This window comes from Thamnophis sirtalis, unplaced genomic scaffold (genome assembly GCF_051295495.1).
Source record: "Thamnophis sirtalis isolate CommonGarterSnake01/CBP01778 unplaced genomic scaffold, rThaSir2_p1.2 scaffold_1, whole genome shotgun sequence".
Lineage (NCBI taxonomy): Eukaryota > Metazoa > Chordata > Lepidosauria > Squamata > Natricidae > Thamnophis > Thamnophis sirtalis.
The window spans coordinates 94,033,552-94,050,818 of NW_028261381.1; the positions used below are offsets into that span (position 1 = coordinate 94,033,552).

Consider the following 17,267-nt stretch of genomic DNA (forward strand, 5'->3'; position numbering starts at 1 on the left):
AGCAAAGCGTCTTCAAGCAAAAAACAAAGCCTCATTGGCTATCTGCATCTGTTGGCAATTTCTTAAAGGTGCAGCATCTTTCATTGGAATTATGACTTTCTTTCACTGCTGTGTGGTCTCAGGAAAAGATGGCCAACTCTATGGGCCTATTTCAGTATTATTGGCTATATTTCCTCATAGGAAAAAGCCAAGTAGATTGTCTTAAGTTGTTTGTAGGAAAAGAGGGTTTTAGCATGTTACAGATATGCCTGTGCTGTATAATAGGCCTGCTAAGATAAAAGAGAAAATCTCCAAAACTAGCTGTTGCTAAGATAAGGAATATTTGAAGGAATCATATATACTGTATGTTAGTTTTGTTTTCCTTTTTTCTTCTCTTTTTTTTTGGCTTGAGTAACATTTTTAACTTCTTGCTGTCACTAGTCATTTCAGCGTAGGTCACCTTCATGCTGCCTGTGAATCCCTCTCAGTTGTTGTTCCTGGCAAAAAGAATCCTATATATTTCAGACGGATATCTTCATCTGTGACTCATCAACCTGTTATTTGTCTTCTTTATGATTGTACATGATTCACTGAAGGGGGGGAGTGGGTCCATTAAAACAAGCGCTAGATAATCCCATGCGGTGTTTAACCCTTGCTGAATGGCATTGAAGAAAGAATATGAGATAACAATTGTACATTGCTTTATTCTTACACTGAAAAATACAATTAATACATTTCAATGTTTATTTAATCACCTAAAATCAGATAATATATGTGTTTGTTAAAATGGGAAAAATTGGATCCATTGGATATGGACATTCTTTGGGATTAATTAAATTTTCCACCACAAGCATTGTTAACCAGATTTCACTTAATCAGATGAGGTGCCTGATTAGAATATTACATGTTATTAGAATTAGTATGATTAAGATATTACCATGACTTACTGATTTCTCCCCTCATCATTTTTAAACCAACACAATCTATTTATATTCCATACAATATATGTAACATGTATGGATCTTACTGAGAAGGTGCATAGATTTGTTTCTGATTGCCTGTGGTAAATAAAGATTGGTACAGTAGGAAGTCTTAAAATATTTTTTGTACTCTTCTCTTGTTTTAGTTGCTGGCTTTACACAATTGATATTTGTTTCGAGATTCAAGATCTTCACATTTCTCTTTACCTAAGTGTGCTGAATAGTTGTGGATGTCCTTTAATAAAATATGGGATAAGACTATTTGAGGAAGTGCCTCTCCCTGGTTACATCCAGGGTTGGGATTCTACCAATTCAGACAGGTTCAGGAGAACTGGTAGCTCCGAAGATCAGCTGGGAGTGAACCGGTTCACTCCCACTTGCAAGTCAGCCCACCCGCCCGCCCCTTGCTTTACCTATCTTTATCTTCTCAGCCAAGTCATGCAGCAGAGTGAGTTGCCGTTCCTCAGATGTTTTCCTTCCCAAGCAGTAATCTGGAATATAAACCTTCTCTAAGGCTTATATTCGCATGCACGCATAGCGAACCGGTTGTTAAACCAGTAGGATCCCCCCCCCTGGTTGCATCTACCTGTACCATTAGGTCCAGCAGGAGAGGCCTTCTCTGAGCTCTATAAAGGAGTGCCATCTCACAGGGCCCTAGAAGAGAGCCATTTCTGTTGTCATGCCCACCCTTTGGCCATCATCTCCAGAGAGAAATCAGTGTCAGATGACTCCAACCCTACCGATAAGGTCTTAAAGACATGGTTTCATTACTAGGCGTGGGGATTTACCGTATGTGCCTGTGTCTATCAGTGGTTTGGTTGGTTGTGGTTTAAAGTTTTTTATACCTCAGCTGCGGATTGTGTTATATGCTTTTGTGTGTGTGTGTGTGTGTGTGTGTGTGTGTGTTTTATTTGTGCTGATAAATAACTAAAGGGAGACTAGTATAGATCTATTTCAAGCTATTTAGCTCTCATCAGCTAGCCATACCCCTACTGGGATTCAAACCTGTGCTGTATTGCATCTTAGGCAAACGTCTTAGCCATTAAGCCACAGGTCTCCTCCTTATTAGCTGAAGCCAGGGAAGAAGGTATATATTTAGTGTCACAACCCCTGGTAAGCCCCAATTATGGGAGGAAGCTAACTGCCTCCATCATCTGTAAATCGGCTCGTCACAAGAGTCCATCACGACAGAAACCCAATATTTTTATTGTTGCCTTTGTTATATTTGTGTTTTTTTATTATATATATATATATATATATATATATATATATATATATATATATATATATATATATATATATATATATATATATATATATATATATATATATATATATAATTGTTCTTTTTAATATTGCATTTTGTTGTTGTTTTTTAATTGCTGTAATCAGATTCAGGTATTTGATATAGGTGGCTATACCAATCAATCAATGAAAAAAACAAATAAAAACAAAAGCAACTGGAAAATGAACTGAGAATGTGAGACCTGGAAATATTTCAGGAAAGTATCATTCAGATACAAAAGTGATTTCCTAAACGAAGCCAAAATAAGCACTGTCCAATGCAGCACAAAATGTTGTATGCAAATTCTCCAATTTAATAATTTTCCAAGTCATCAGATTTTTTTAAAAAATGGGGCAGAAAATTGAATTATGTCTTTATTTTGAAATCTAGCTCCAAAATTATAGGTGCAAAATAAACACATAGGTGAATTTACTTCATAGGATTAATGCGACTAGCAAGACTTTAATTTATTATACTCTTCTAAAAATCAAAGCATTCATTACTTAGGGGAGGAGAACCAAGTTTATGGTCTCAGTGAGGTTGAGGAAAAACTGAGAAGGGCGAATCTACCACGCAGCAACAAAACACTTTCTAAGTCCAAGATATTGTACCATCTTCTGCTTCATAATTTCCTAGTAGTTCCCTGTACTTTCTATGAGATTTTTGGTAGGTAAAGGTGCAGTCCTATTAACTCTGTGATTTCATTGAATATGTGCTGATATACCCACTCGCTTGTAATTTTACATCTGTGTTGTATCTCAGTACCGGTGGTGTTTCTAATGGGAAAAGTTGCTTTCAAAAAGATAGTATCTTGCTTCTTCTTCCTGACAAATTAAAGATTGTGCTTTCATTTGAGGAGATATCTGGCACTCCTTATCTCTTACCTGCTGGGATCCCATCACAGCAGAATGGTAACATGATTTAGATAAAGGAGCCCACGTGGACAACTGCCAGCACGCCAGGACTGGAAGTTTGAAAGCAAAATAGAGAGAAAAATTACTTTGTGAAAGAATGGATGTGTGGGGGGTTAAGGGTGGACTTAGAGAAACAGGATGAGGCGGGGGGCAAGCAAGCAGGCATTTATTGGCTGAACAATGTCTCCATTCAACTATTAGCCAGAAAAGACATCTGTCAATTTACTTGGGGTTCTCCAATATAGAGACAGGCAACTACCGTATGTGGCAGAACCCTGAATAAATTTGGAAATAGCAAACCTGGCTCCCTATGGATGTGTTTTAAAGTGGCCTCAAAGGGAGTAGAAATGGAATGAATTGTTATTTTGAAAAGACTTCTATAATACGTTCCTTCTTTGCTTGCCATTTACCTCCTCAGTTCCTAGTAAAATACAGGTCCTTGGTTTGAAGCTTCCATTAGAGATTTCTGCTGGAAGAATGTTGGCCTACTTTTCTTCTCTCTTCCTCACTTCAGCACTACTTGAGTTCTTTGGAGATCTTCCAGAACAGCAAAGTGTCATGAGAATATAATAAAAGGAGGAGAAATAAAAGTAGCCTGCATTATTGTCTTTACCTTCTCTAACTGTCTCTTTTTGAGCAAAAATTAGTGGCTATCTTGTGCCAGGAGCCAGAACAAAGCAAATCAATATAGTGTATGCAAGGATGCCGTCTTGTCATGAGTTTAGAATTTGCTGTCTTGATTTGTAGGATAATATATATCTGGGTGAAATGTATGGTGCTTTTTAAAATAAAATTCATATTTCTGGAATTGTTTAAATAGAATAGAAAGGGGAGATGTTTTATGGGTTTAAATGAATGCAACTCATGGGATAAGAATAGTTTTGATAATTTTATATCATCTTTAAAAAGTTAAAGAAATTTTAAATAAAGACTGTAAGAGAAACTAAAGATAATAAAGAATTATAAATACTGAAAAATAAAATAGAAAAGGAAAAAGAAGAAAAAGAGAAGGAGGAAAAGGAATACTATAAAGAAGTGAGTTCCATCTTCTTGACAGTGGTTATGTATTTTTACTTTGTTCTCTCTTCAGGTTATATCATAATGTCCTTCTTTCCATAAGCTACCTTTCAGAACTGTATATGTCACAAAGATATACACATTCTTTTCCTATGATACTATCTTTTGGAGGAAGGCCAAAAGTGCTTTTAAATGTAGAAAGAGACCAAAATGCTGGTGCAATTGGGCACAGATCAAACTGATGGAAGTTGCAGTCTATAAGACACTCCATTGTCTATATCAATCCAATATAAATCTCCCAATTACTTTGTCAATTAGTGGTGGTAGTCCCAATTATATATGCAAGTTATTGCCTAAATATATATTTTATATAGAAAAGCTAGTGCCTAAACCTTTGAAGTTATTCACTTCAGGTGAACTGCATATTAGCTCTGCTGTGTGTTTGTAGGAAGCTGATATGTAATTTGAATTGAGGTTCTGGTTTGGAAATAGAAGGAAATGAATATTATTGCCCTGCTAAAAGTCTCAGTGGATTTATACCTTAACCTATAATTGATATGACATAGTACACAGCCCCTGTTACCTATAGCAAAAAGAAACAACATTTTGAGTTAGTCATGGAGTTCAAATGTAATTTGTGGTTTGGCTCTTAACTTCATAACTGTAATATAATGGAAAGGTTTCCATTTGGTATGCTTAGCCTGATTATTTTTTCTGTGCCATGCTGTGGTCTTCAGATTGAATGTCATTTTTGTCAATTTAGATCTTAGAGATGGTTTGTCAAAAGCATTGGTACATCAACATTTATCAGTGCAAACTCCAGAAATGGATATAATTACTACATAGGTTCTTCTCTTTGCATTACAAATACTAATCTAGGTAGGCACCAATTGTCTTTACCTTTCAGCTAGAAATATTCTTGAAACTTTATATGTAGAGGAGCTGTGGGTTAGATGTATGGATTGTTCAGAATGAAGCCACTTTAAACCCAATAATATTTCGGGAGGGGGGAGATTTAGCTACAGGTTTAAGACTCTTCCATGCAAGTGAATGGGTGTTTCAATTGCTTTACTCAGACCTGAATGTGATCCTGTTTTGACACACTGGCCAATTGAACTGCACATTTTTAGCACAAATCTAAGAATAGTTGTTCAAGCATGAGAACTGCTGAGTTAAATGGGATGTACACTCAAAAAAAAATACCTTTTGCACTCTGGAGTCTCTTTTTGTCTCCCTTAAGGAAATAAATTACCGCAACTTTTTTCCTCTTTTCTTCTACTTCTTTTTAATATTGTGTGTGGTTGGATTAATGTAATAAAGGATTTAAACAAATCCAATATGTTCTTTGTTAAGTAATTAATTATTCCATGTGCTGCAGTGCATTCAAATCATTAAGACTCTAACCACCTAATTAACATTTGCTTCTGCATCTGTGTACCACTTTCTTCCCTTCAAACTACTGAGGAATTTATTTTTGTTATTCGGTGACCACTCATATTTGTTATGCCCAGGAGAGAGAGAGAAATGGAAGAAACATGTTTTGAAACATTGAATACAGTCACAATCATTGCTTTTTTAAACACTAGACGTTTATTTAGATTTCTTTTTTTTTTCCTTTCCTGACCTTATAGATTAGAGGATAAATTCTAATTTGTAACATCAGAATATAATAGCCAAATATATAATACAATAAATTGCATTTGTACACATAATACAAAATTTGAGGTAGGGCCTCAAGGACAATGATATTTTTAATGAATAATGTATAATATATCATTATAGGCGCTATATAAGATATATGTATATATATGATACACATCCTTTGAAACATAAATGCTTTTTATTAGCTTATATGTGGACAAAATATAACTTCCTGATTAGGGTACATATCTTTATCCATAGGCAGCAGTACCCCTATTGAATGCCTGTAAGTATTTATGACATTACGCAAGTAATTAAGAATTAACCTATTCCATGATAGGTCCACAATAAAGTGCCTAAAACTACAATCCTATATACTCTTACTTGGGAATAAGACTCAATAAAGACAGTGAAACTCACTCCTGAGTAAATCGGCATAGGATTGCCCTGTAGAAGACACAAAGTACACTATATACTCTAGGTGATGGACAGCAATATATTCTAGTCAAATATTAATTTTATTCTTAACAATGAAATACACCTATAAGGCAAATGGTTACCTGAAGATGTATTTAAAATATGGTGGGCAAAATCATACTATTGCAAGCAATAAAGTCTAGCCCAGCTTTCACATTTTAAATTCAACCTGTTGAAAATACAACACTTGTCCTCTCTTTCTTTGGTTATTGGCTGCCTCGTGGTAACAGAAAGCAGAAGCCATTATTACCATAAATCCATTCCCCCCCCCTACTCCTTCCTCTTTAGTCAAAGATGGAATGCTACATTCTAGGCCACTATTCAAAGTTTTAGTATATGCAAGAAGTTTAGCTACGGTTTTGGACAATAGAATCATTAGCCAATGTAGAAAGACTTTTGAGGTGGTCAGCATATACCTAGATCCTTGCATCTAAACTCACCACCTATGCTTTTGGCTTATGTTATTTCCTTTCAAATAAGTATGCCTTATATTTTCAAGACATTTAGTAAGGCTGCGACTGCCACACTTTTTTTAAATTGTTAATTAAACAAATTATTGATAATTCATTAAACAATGATTGCCTTCCATGATTTCACTTGATCTTGCACTGCTGGGGTTCCAGTTTTTAACAAGTGTGCCAAGGTAAGTGTAACAGGTACAGCGTTCTATTTCCCAGAAGGAAAACAGCTGGCTAATGTAAAAGGAATCAAAGCAATATATGAAGCTATTTTGTATCCAATCATTGGTCAATCTAGCTCAAAACTGTTTATACCAAGTAGCAGCAGCAATTTACTATGGCTGACGGCAACAGTTACAGTTTTCTCTTGAAAACACTTGCTAGGAACCATCTAACAAATACTAACACTGCACACCTGTTCTTACTTTCATTGGGACCTATGTTGAGTTATGATGTCCCATTCAAGTTACATATTAAAGGACAACAGCAACACCTGGTAGATTAGCCTGTCCTTGCAGCAACGGAACCCCTGCCAAGCTGCAACTCAAAGCACTGGCATTTTTTTCCTCGTTTTTATCAACCTGAAATAGAAAACCTGCAAAAGGTACCATTTAATAAGAAACAAAGAAAAATAGCAACTGCATGAAAACAGCAGTTAACTCTAGCAAGAGATCATTCTGAACTATACAAGGGTGCATATATGCTAAATGGTATGGCACAGCAGTGCAGAGGCTAATCAATGCTAAATGCTATTTTATTGCCACAACTCCTGCCACCCTAATTGATGTGAAAAGCACACCAATCCAATCAATGGTACAGAACATGATAGAACTTGATAGAAAGAATAACTTGATCCAAATTAAACATAAGCCTAGACACATTTCAAATCATTTTGAAATAGATATAAGTTAAAACCACTTTTCTTAAACAAAGTGCCACTGAGTCAAACCAAAACATATTCCACAGGTAACTATAAGGAATTTGAAGGTGGAATATTTTTGCATTGATCTTCATTTTAATATATACATTAAGAAGAGTACATCTGATTCATTAAAAATTGACCTCATATGGTTAGACAAATTTGCCACACAGACAATTTACATTAAATTTCAAGAGTGTTTCTATTCTTTGTAAGATCAACAGTTACAGAAATATTTATGACACTTCTGCAATATGGCTTTTTATTTTACTCTTATTAATTTTTAAAAATTACATTTACTAAAATATTTTATGATGTTCAGGATGTGCTCATAAAATGTATGCATTTGCTACTAGACAATTCAAAGAGCTGTAAAATACACATTATTTCTTTTCAACAAATCAACTTTTGTTGGGCAAATCAGAGGCATACTATATTTGATAAATTTAAAAATGAAATGGTTTTGCTCTTACTGAAAAGGTCACAGTAGCGTAGCCTGATTTTCTTTCTCGTCTTAATTTTCTGATTCTATACCATAGGTGATTCGACTAACTAATAATTAGGCTGTTCGTGTTGAACACCCTCGACTGAAGCTTCAAGTCAAAAGTGGCTTTGCCATCAAATTCAGTGGAAAATTACTACCATTTGAACACCAGGAATAATTTAAAAGCAGTTATTTTTCTCTACACAATAAAATTAGAAACTAATGTTAGCATCAGGTGGTCCATTCCTTGGTCAAGCTAAAACTGCATAGTCTTGGTCCAGATCAGGAAAATGCTGTGTATATTTTAAAATAATTATGTAGATTTTTATGGCATCAAGAGGTAATTTATAAAATGTACAGAAATGGACTGTTCGAAAGACTAGCCTTTAAAATATTATATAGACTAAGTTCTTGTTTGTGAAAAGCACATAGATTCTACATTAAGAAGAATGCAGCTTTTAACATCTTCCCTTTTCAGCATTATTTAATTATTACCAATGTTTCTGTACAAGGGTGACTACACACCAACATATTAACACTTTTTAGGTAATCAGGCGTGCTCTAAAACATGCCATGCATATTTTCCTTTCAAATTCATGCATTATCAACTTACTGAATGAGTCAATTTACAGATAATTGTTTTAAGTAATTTTTTAAAAATGGTTTATCTCCAGTTTGGCTTCATGTTACTGTGGTTTCATTTATGCACAGCAATAAGATAGCAGACATAAACTCCCCTTTCCTAACAGAAATGGAGTCAAATCAACGAATGAAATTATTTGAGACAAATCATTGGCTCATGTACCAGAAAACTATTTCTACAAATTGATAGCCAGAATTTGAATTTATAAGCTAGCCAATTTTCATGGACTCCATTTTTTAGCCTAAAATTTTCAAGAGTTAAAAATTGCATTTGTAGCACCTAACATATGTGCTCATGCTTGGAATATAGTTCTTCAATGTTCTATGATATTGTTGCTTTCTTGACTCCCAGGAAAATATGTTGGTTGCATGGCTATTACTGTCTCATTTTGATTACTGGAACACTAGCATTTACCTCCAGTAAAGTTTGAAATAACATCTAATTGACTGCGCATTGACATATTGTTGGTAGAGGTAGGTTGACATATCATTGGTAGAGGGGGAAATTATATTTAATTGATATTTGCTTGATAACATTTTTACTATTTTATTTTGTAATAGTTTTAAATGTTCTTTCTGAATGTTTTACCAAGTTTAAAATAATGGCAGGAAGATAATTAAGAAATATACAATGTATATTGTATACATTGTCAAATATACAATTTGATTAAAAATATATAAGGTCAGACTGAAAATAAAATATGCTAGTTTCTTCCACTGTTATTTTTTTTAAAAAAATGTAGTAGTTAATTATTCATTTCCATGTGCAACAGATTTTTATTCCCCAGCTACTAATGCCTACAGAAGTTAATTTTCCAGCTTATGTTTATGAAATTTTGTCATGCCAAGAACAAGAGGTATTTCTTGAAAACATAACTTGGACAAGAAATAAATCCCAGAACAAATACAAAATAGCAGTTTCCCACGGAATCATCTGGCAAAAGGGCTCTCAGCACTAAATTTAGGCTGGTAAGTTTGACTTAATGCTTCAAGCTACACAAGGCTCAACGAAGAACCTTAAAGGCACACACAACATGCTGACTATCAACTACCGCAGTGGTTTTCAACCTGTGGTCCATGTACCCCTAGGGGGCACTATGTCATGACAGGGGGCCTGTGAAAGCTTGACGAAATGTTATTATTTAAATCTTGAGTTAAATCTTGGGGGTCTGTGGCCATAGTCCCTGGCCACATAAGATATTTAAGTGAAGAAAAGATTGAGAACCACCGACCATGAACTTTCACACTTCTCCCCTCATTTCATTGGAACCTTTTGGATGAAAATTCCAGCAAATTGTAATATGTAACATAAACGAGAACAGGGTTAATAGATTTTTTTTTAAAAAAAAACTATTTTCTACTCCAACTGATGGCAATTTGTTTAATTGTGCTTCTCCTTGGCGGCTCAATGATTGACAGTCATCCAATAGTGGGAAAGAATTGGCAATGCTATTTGCCCCATGAAAAAGAAAGTTCAGCAAAAGGATTTCAGGCGACACTTTGGCTAGTCTCAAGCCCATGTAAATGTCAATTATTTCCATGAAGTGATCTAAACACATTTTTAAAGGTTTTTTTTTTACTAAAAATAGAAGAAAGTGCTGAACTTTGGCTGGAATACACCCCATTTTATATATTTAATATAAATATAAAATAAATATTTTGAGAAATATTTTTTAAACCTACAACAAAATTTAGAGTCATTTTAGTTTTCTCTTTTTACATTTATCACCCCCCATCCCCCAAGCAAGATGAAATCTGCCTATCTACAAACACAGATTTTAAACACAAGAGTTACCTGAGACCCTGTAATGTGAAGACAAATAGACAAAAGGAATTAAAAACAGTCCCCTGAAAGAAATACAATTAGTTCAGCTCTTACAAACACAAGGAGTGGAGAAGAAGCAAGCAAGCTACTGTATTCAAAATTCACCATCTCTACACTGGTTGCTAAGATATTTTATAGGGACATATAACAGCCCTACCTAGAACATGCTACATGAACACTGATCACTTTTAAAACCTCAAGAGATGCATGTATAAAGTACAAGAGGATGCTGTAGGTTACAATTGTGCCAATTATTAAAAGACATGTCCATCTCCTCCGTGGGTACTGCATTTACAATGAACTGGTTTGTTTCAGTAGAGTTCATTGTTCTTACGAAGCTCTCATCCCAAACTACTCAATAGATTAAAATTATTTTGTAAATCAATACTTTCACAGCACTGTATATACTGCAGGGAAATTCTATGGGCTATACTGTGTGCAGAAATGCAATGCAGAGTTTATCTATGGAAGGAATGCCATTGAGCTAAATTCTTGCCCTTTCTTGAGTGATAACATTTCTTTACCATCGCAACTTGTAAAGGTGGGTGTATGATGTGACTACGGATGTGACTGGTGGGATTGGGTGAATGAAAATAAGGTGCGCGCACCTCAAAACAGTTGTTCTGAAGAAGAATCTGTCTTTGTGAAGTTATGCATTATATATCATCATAACAACAACTATTACTAACACTACATTTATATAGAATGGGGTCAGGACTGAGCTATTTCCCTCACCCTGTTGACTGAAAGAGAAGAATACATCAAAAGGTTGTATAAATAACTTTGTAAGAAAAAAGCAGGGGCAAATCACACAGTGAACTACAGAGCTAAATACTAATAACTGTTCTGTACGTGGAAGCTAAGATATATATTCTGCTATATCAATATAAAGTTAGGCACAAATTATACGATGGCTTCTTCAGAAGTAAAAGTTAGAACTCAAAAGAGAGGAGAAAGGAACAGAAATCAATCTGGGACCAACCTGACATTAGAACCTCTTCAGTGTGCCAAGAAAATCAAGACACAATCAATACTCATAAATGAAGCATTTCTTTAAGGAATAAAAGGATGGGGAATGCTGAATTCTTAAAATTAATAAATTAGTGCATGGGTGCCCATCTGCCTCAGCTTGGTATTCTTTTTTAGCAGACAAATACATCTTTGTGAGACATGACACAAGTCAGTATGCTTTGCTTTGCTTTGTTTACTATATACAACTTTTTTTAAAAAAATCCTGAAAGGCATATTCATCTTTCTCCAGATCTATGCTAAAACATCATTCTGTATGAGTGCATTATATTAAAAGGCTGCAAGTGGTAAAAAGCAGCTCAGTGATGCCAAAGTGACTAGCAGCCACTGAATGGAAGACATATTGGCAGAATCAGTGGGCCACATTCAACTCCTAGGGCACAATATTGAAGAACTCCGTTCAGACTCAAGTGAAGCCCTTCTGCACTTGGATAGCGAGGTAGGAATCTAGTCTCAGCTGTTGTGTACCGTTCTTAGCTGCATCCTCTCCTTTGTTTCATGCATCCAAATCCAACTTCACTTCTACATGTGACATGCCTAATGACTACTTTAGAATAAGCTCCAGATGAGCATATATTTCGAGCTACAGTATTTTAAGTTGAAAACTCAGCTTGTTCCATAAGCAGATTTTTACAGTGGAAAACACTGGCTTGAGGCACCAAGTTTCAGAACTGGCCAGGCTTGGCAGCAATAGGCCACTGGCCTGATGTATCTACTATTACATATAAATAGTTGCTATCACACATTTTCATTAACATATGAGACTGATGGTATCTTGGGAAATACAGATATGAACAATGGATTTGTCCCGAATGCAGCCCTACAACTTAGTTGTCAGCTTTAGACAGTTTTGCATATACAGCAATCTGATTCAATGATTCCTAGGTCTAATTTAATGTCCCTTAAAATTAATGAGCACAAATATGATAAACCCAGTCAGGGAAAGCTGGTCAGCTTAACTCGTTATCTTTGCTTTGCCCTTGCTGGCTTTTCCATATCATATAATTATGCAAAAGATACTTTTGTGCTAGGTTGGTTGGTTGTTTTTTTAAGATCCCAAGAAGATAACAATCACAGGTGTACAACTCCCCCCCCCAACAAATTAACAACCCAGTGCTGTACAAAGTTGCCAATCCACTGGTCTATCAGTAACAGTGAAGCAATGTTCTCTGGATGTCCATATGGTGTCAGCAATTGCATTATTGTATTCTACCCATGTGGCTGCAACAAACAAACCAAATTATGTAAATTAGCCCTAAGAGCAAAATTGGCCCAGCATTCACAAAACAATTTATCCTACTGCAACATCTGTTACCGTTCTATAGTGAAGTATTCCTTCCTGGCACCAATGGGTATGAAGAACAAAATCTAGTACTTAAAGTGGTCTATCTAGTGTTTACTGTGAGCATGCAACAATAAATCTTACTTGCTAAAGAACCACTTTCAGAGATGAAAGAAAGAAAGAAAGAAAGAAAGAAAGAAAGAAAGAAAGAAAGAAAGAAAGAAAGAAAGAACTGTACAACATAGCCACAAGTAGGAGAATTACTAGGATTGCATTTCCAATTCAAAATCTTTTGGTGGCAGTTTAAGTCCAAGGGAAGACGTTCCCAGTGGGTCTATCATATTCTGATAACGCACACCACGATGTTTAGCCAAAAATGGCCCCCAATCTGGCTGTGGAGAGCAGACCAACTTGAGCCTCTGTAAGGGAAGGGAGAATCAGTTACAAATACAGATCAGGATCAGTTACAGTAACATTACTCAATGTTAGTCTGGAAAACAATATTAAAGTATCTGAGGTACAGAGTTTGTTTAGCTCAAGATCAATAAATAAAAACTCCATTTACTTATGTAGCCTTCACCATTATCAATTATCTCTCCATTTGAGTCACTAGTAACTAAGCTCAAATGCCACGGCAAATGTTCTCAATTGCTTAACCAAATCATCTGAGCAGTTGGTTCGGGCATCAAGATAATATGACTTCTGCTTAGCAAATTTCTGAAAAAAATGCAGTGATGACCAGGAATGTAATAAACAGCAGGAAATGAAAAAATATATATTTTAATTATCATACTACAATTTTATTTCTATCCGCAGGCAGGAAACTAGGATATTTCTGCAGAGTTTGAGGCAATGAAAATCTGAATTCCGTGTTTAAGACATAATTTGGTACATGTTATACAGAAAAAAGGAAACATATTTATGACAGTATTAAAGGGAACAATTATATGTTTACTACCTATTAAAGGCAATTGAGTCTCCATACCAATTATTTTAATTCTTGCTTAATTACCACTTTGCAACTTATGCCTCCCTAATCAATTGCAATAAACTGAGAAGCTCGGGAAATATTCTGCTGAAAATGAAATATGAACAAATTGTTTCAGATGGAGTCAGGGGAATTTTGCCCTATCTTGAACCTCACTGGAAGCCTATTTCTCTAGTAAAAATAAATAAAAACAGTACTTTTAAGGATAAGTGCTGTTATAAATTAACTTTGAAAGTTTCTAAAATATCACTCTTATCTTTGTTTGTTGGGGCAGTGGTGGGATTCAAATAATTTAACAACCGGTTCTCTGCCCTAATGATTTCTTCCAACAACCAGTTCACCAAACTGCTCAGAAAGCTAACAACTGGTTCTCCCAAAGTGGTGTGAACTGGCTGAATCCCACCACTGAGTTGGGGTAATGTGAGAGGCACTAAGCAAAATGCACAAACTGTGGTTCTTCCCCATATTTTACCTATTTCAGTGTGTTCTTCACATTGGAACGATCTAAAGTATAAAATTTTCTGGATATTTCCACGGATTTCTTACAGTTGTACATGTTAGACGTATGTTTTGAATTCATCTGATCACAACAGTCATCCTTCAGATGATGCTCATTCATCCAATGGAAACAATGATCAATAATAACCAAAGAGTAAAACTTTCTAAACATGATTTTGGAAACATATGATAGGCCAATCCTATACTAAATTCTGGAAAAAAAAGGGGAACAGAATAGAAGGCATAGTAGTTACCTCAATGAAGTTCCCAGGAGCTAGATGCATTTTTATCACAAACATAATAGGAATCCAAATAACAGAGCAAGCCAACATCAACCATCCTAGTACCATTGACCAGCCTGGATAATGATAGGTGGCATAAGTCATTGGCTCCCATTGGTAGAAGCTGAAGGAAAGGATGAACTAGAAAAAAAACATGTGTGATTAGCATCAAGATATTAAATGAATACAGATAATTTCTATGAAAGTGTAAACAATTGTGCGTATAGATATACGACTTCATAATAAATGACTGTACAGGTAATCCTCAATTTACAACACTTCATTTAGTGACTGTTCATTGCAGCATCCCCATAGTTACATGATCAAAATTCACATGCTTGGCAACCAATTCATATTCATGATCATTATAGCATCCCAGGGTCATGCGATCCCCTTTTGCGACTTTATGACAAGCAAAGTCAATGGAAAAAACAGTTCACTTAACAACCATGTTACTAATTTAACAACTGGGTCAAGAAAAGTCATAAAATGAGGCAAATTAACACATTTCTCACTTAGCAACATAAATTTTGGGCTCAATTGCAGTCATAAGTTGAGGGCTACCTGTATATGATCAGATTTAAGGCAATGTCACCTAATGTAAATATTATATAACTCAATGGAAAAAGTTAAATATTTTTTGAGTAAACGAAACCACAATATTATATCTACAGTTTAAAACAAGTTATTATTCAGTCTATTGGCAGCATAGCTTAACGTAATTATCTTATTAGTCCACTACATTTACAGTATAAAGAGCCACATGTCTGTATGTTGGTGCATAGCTCGATGTTCTCTGTGAACTGCATATAGATGCAATAATTTAATGGAGGTTTATCAAAGAGAACATATAAAAGTGGCTGAGTTAACTTCAGATTAACAGGGATCAATTCAAACTGTAAGATTAATTATTTCAAGGTATCAAATATTAGTTTTACTGAATGCCTTAACCAAAAAGAAAAAAATGCAAATGATTATAATGCATCTTCAATAACCTCATAATATGAAATATATTTAATTGCTCCATAGCTAAATTGGATCCATCTTTTCCTGATATGGAACAACAAGAGTAATATATTTAGATGAAGATTTAAAAGTAAACAGTTAAAAATGGATCCATTGCTACTGCCCATTCCATTTATTTTGCTTAAATCCACATTCAATAATTGCTGTGTTGTATTTTTAAAAAATAGCTAAGGGAAAATACAAATAACAGCTGCACATCAATGTTGTATTGCTAAGGAACACAAAGGGAAAAAAAGGAAAGCATTTTAGAGGTATTTAGGAAAAAGTCTAAGCTGCAGCCAAAGGTATTCTATTTGGATCCTGAAATATAAAACAGTTAACCTGCACTACGTTACTGCTGAGAGTCGCACCTGGTGGGAAAATAACTAGCAATCTGGGACAGGCAGGGGATTTGGACTAAGCTGAAGCTCCTTGACCCACTTGCACCCATGTCAACTTTGCAGTGACAGCAAGGCAGAAAAGAGCCAGCCATGTCTGGCACCAACAGCTAAACTGAATGGCAGAGATACATCTTTGCAGAACTTGGCAGATGACTGCCTATTTTCATTTCCCCCAATGCTGCCACAGGCCAATCTGTTCCTGCTACCCCAGTGCACCTGCTCAGGAATAATAAAAGAGAGAGAGAGAGAGAGAGAGAGAGAGAGAGAGAGAGAGAGAGAGAGAGAGAGAGAGAGAGAGAGAGAGAGAGAGAGAGAGAGAGAGAGAGAGAGAGAGAGAGAGATGCATATGTATGTATGATGAAAAGAAAAGAGTTTGTGTGTCCTAGATGCTTAATTCTTAGCGTTATTTTGTATTCCCTGCAGCAAACCAAATTCTTAGGTTACATGATGTGCTTAACACTGTTGTGTGACCTTCTAGAGCAGGGGTGTCAAAGTCATGTCGTCATGGTGGTGTCACGTGACATGTCGGGACTTTCCCCCCCTTCATTAAACTGGCTGTGGGCGTGGCCAGCGTATGCTGCATATACCCCACAGACAGTCTGACAGTCCTGTTCTAGAGCAATCCATGTAGAAATTATTTACTGCTTTCAAGTCAGGCCAGTTGAATCTGGACCAGATTGTTTCAAAGGCCTGATCATTTATTCAAATGCTGTTGGTTGCTGATGAACACATTATTTACTGTAGGCTGTGCCCTTTTCTTTTTTTTCCAGAAGACTCCATTCTTTTAACTAACAGGCACTGCCTGCTGAAACACGAGGCTTTAATCTTCAGATGCACTGAAGTTTGGACTTCAGTCACATCTGATAGGATTAAAGCAGGTTCTCAACAGCTGAATGACTTCAATGCATGAATGATAACAACGTCCTTCCAAGTGTTTACTTTGCCTTCTGAAGATATAAAAAAAAGAGATATGCTACTATAGAATTTATGGATTTAGGAAAAAAAATGAGTCTTAAGTCAGAAAACACCTCATCTAGTTGAGAAACCTTTTTCCCTAATGCAGTGTAAGGACAAACTTTTGTTTGTTTCTTATTCTATATCCTACTGGATTATAGCTGGGAAGGATCACTGTCAGACAGGGATTACCCACCTTTCAAATCTC

The 17,267-nt window shown here is 35.5% G+C and overlaps 1 protein-coding gene across 1 annotated transcript in view; it reads right to left on the reverse strand.

Moving 5' to 3' along the window:
• Positions 1–13,195: 13,195 nt before the first annotated feature.
• SLC6A5 (solute carrier family 6 member 5) overlaps positions 13,196–17,267 on the reverse strand; it is a 54,396-nt gene continuing 50,324 nt past the window's right edge. The window contains exons 12-13 of the mRNA XM_087704253.1: positions 14,673–14,840; positions 13,196–13,351 (exon numbers count right to left, since the gene is read on the reverse strand). Of these exons, the coding sequence (XP_087560379.1) occupies positions 13,196–13,351; positions 14,673–14,840 (324 nt within the window). The remainder of the gene's footprint in view (positions 13,352–14,672; positions 14,841–17,267) is intronic.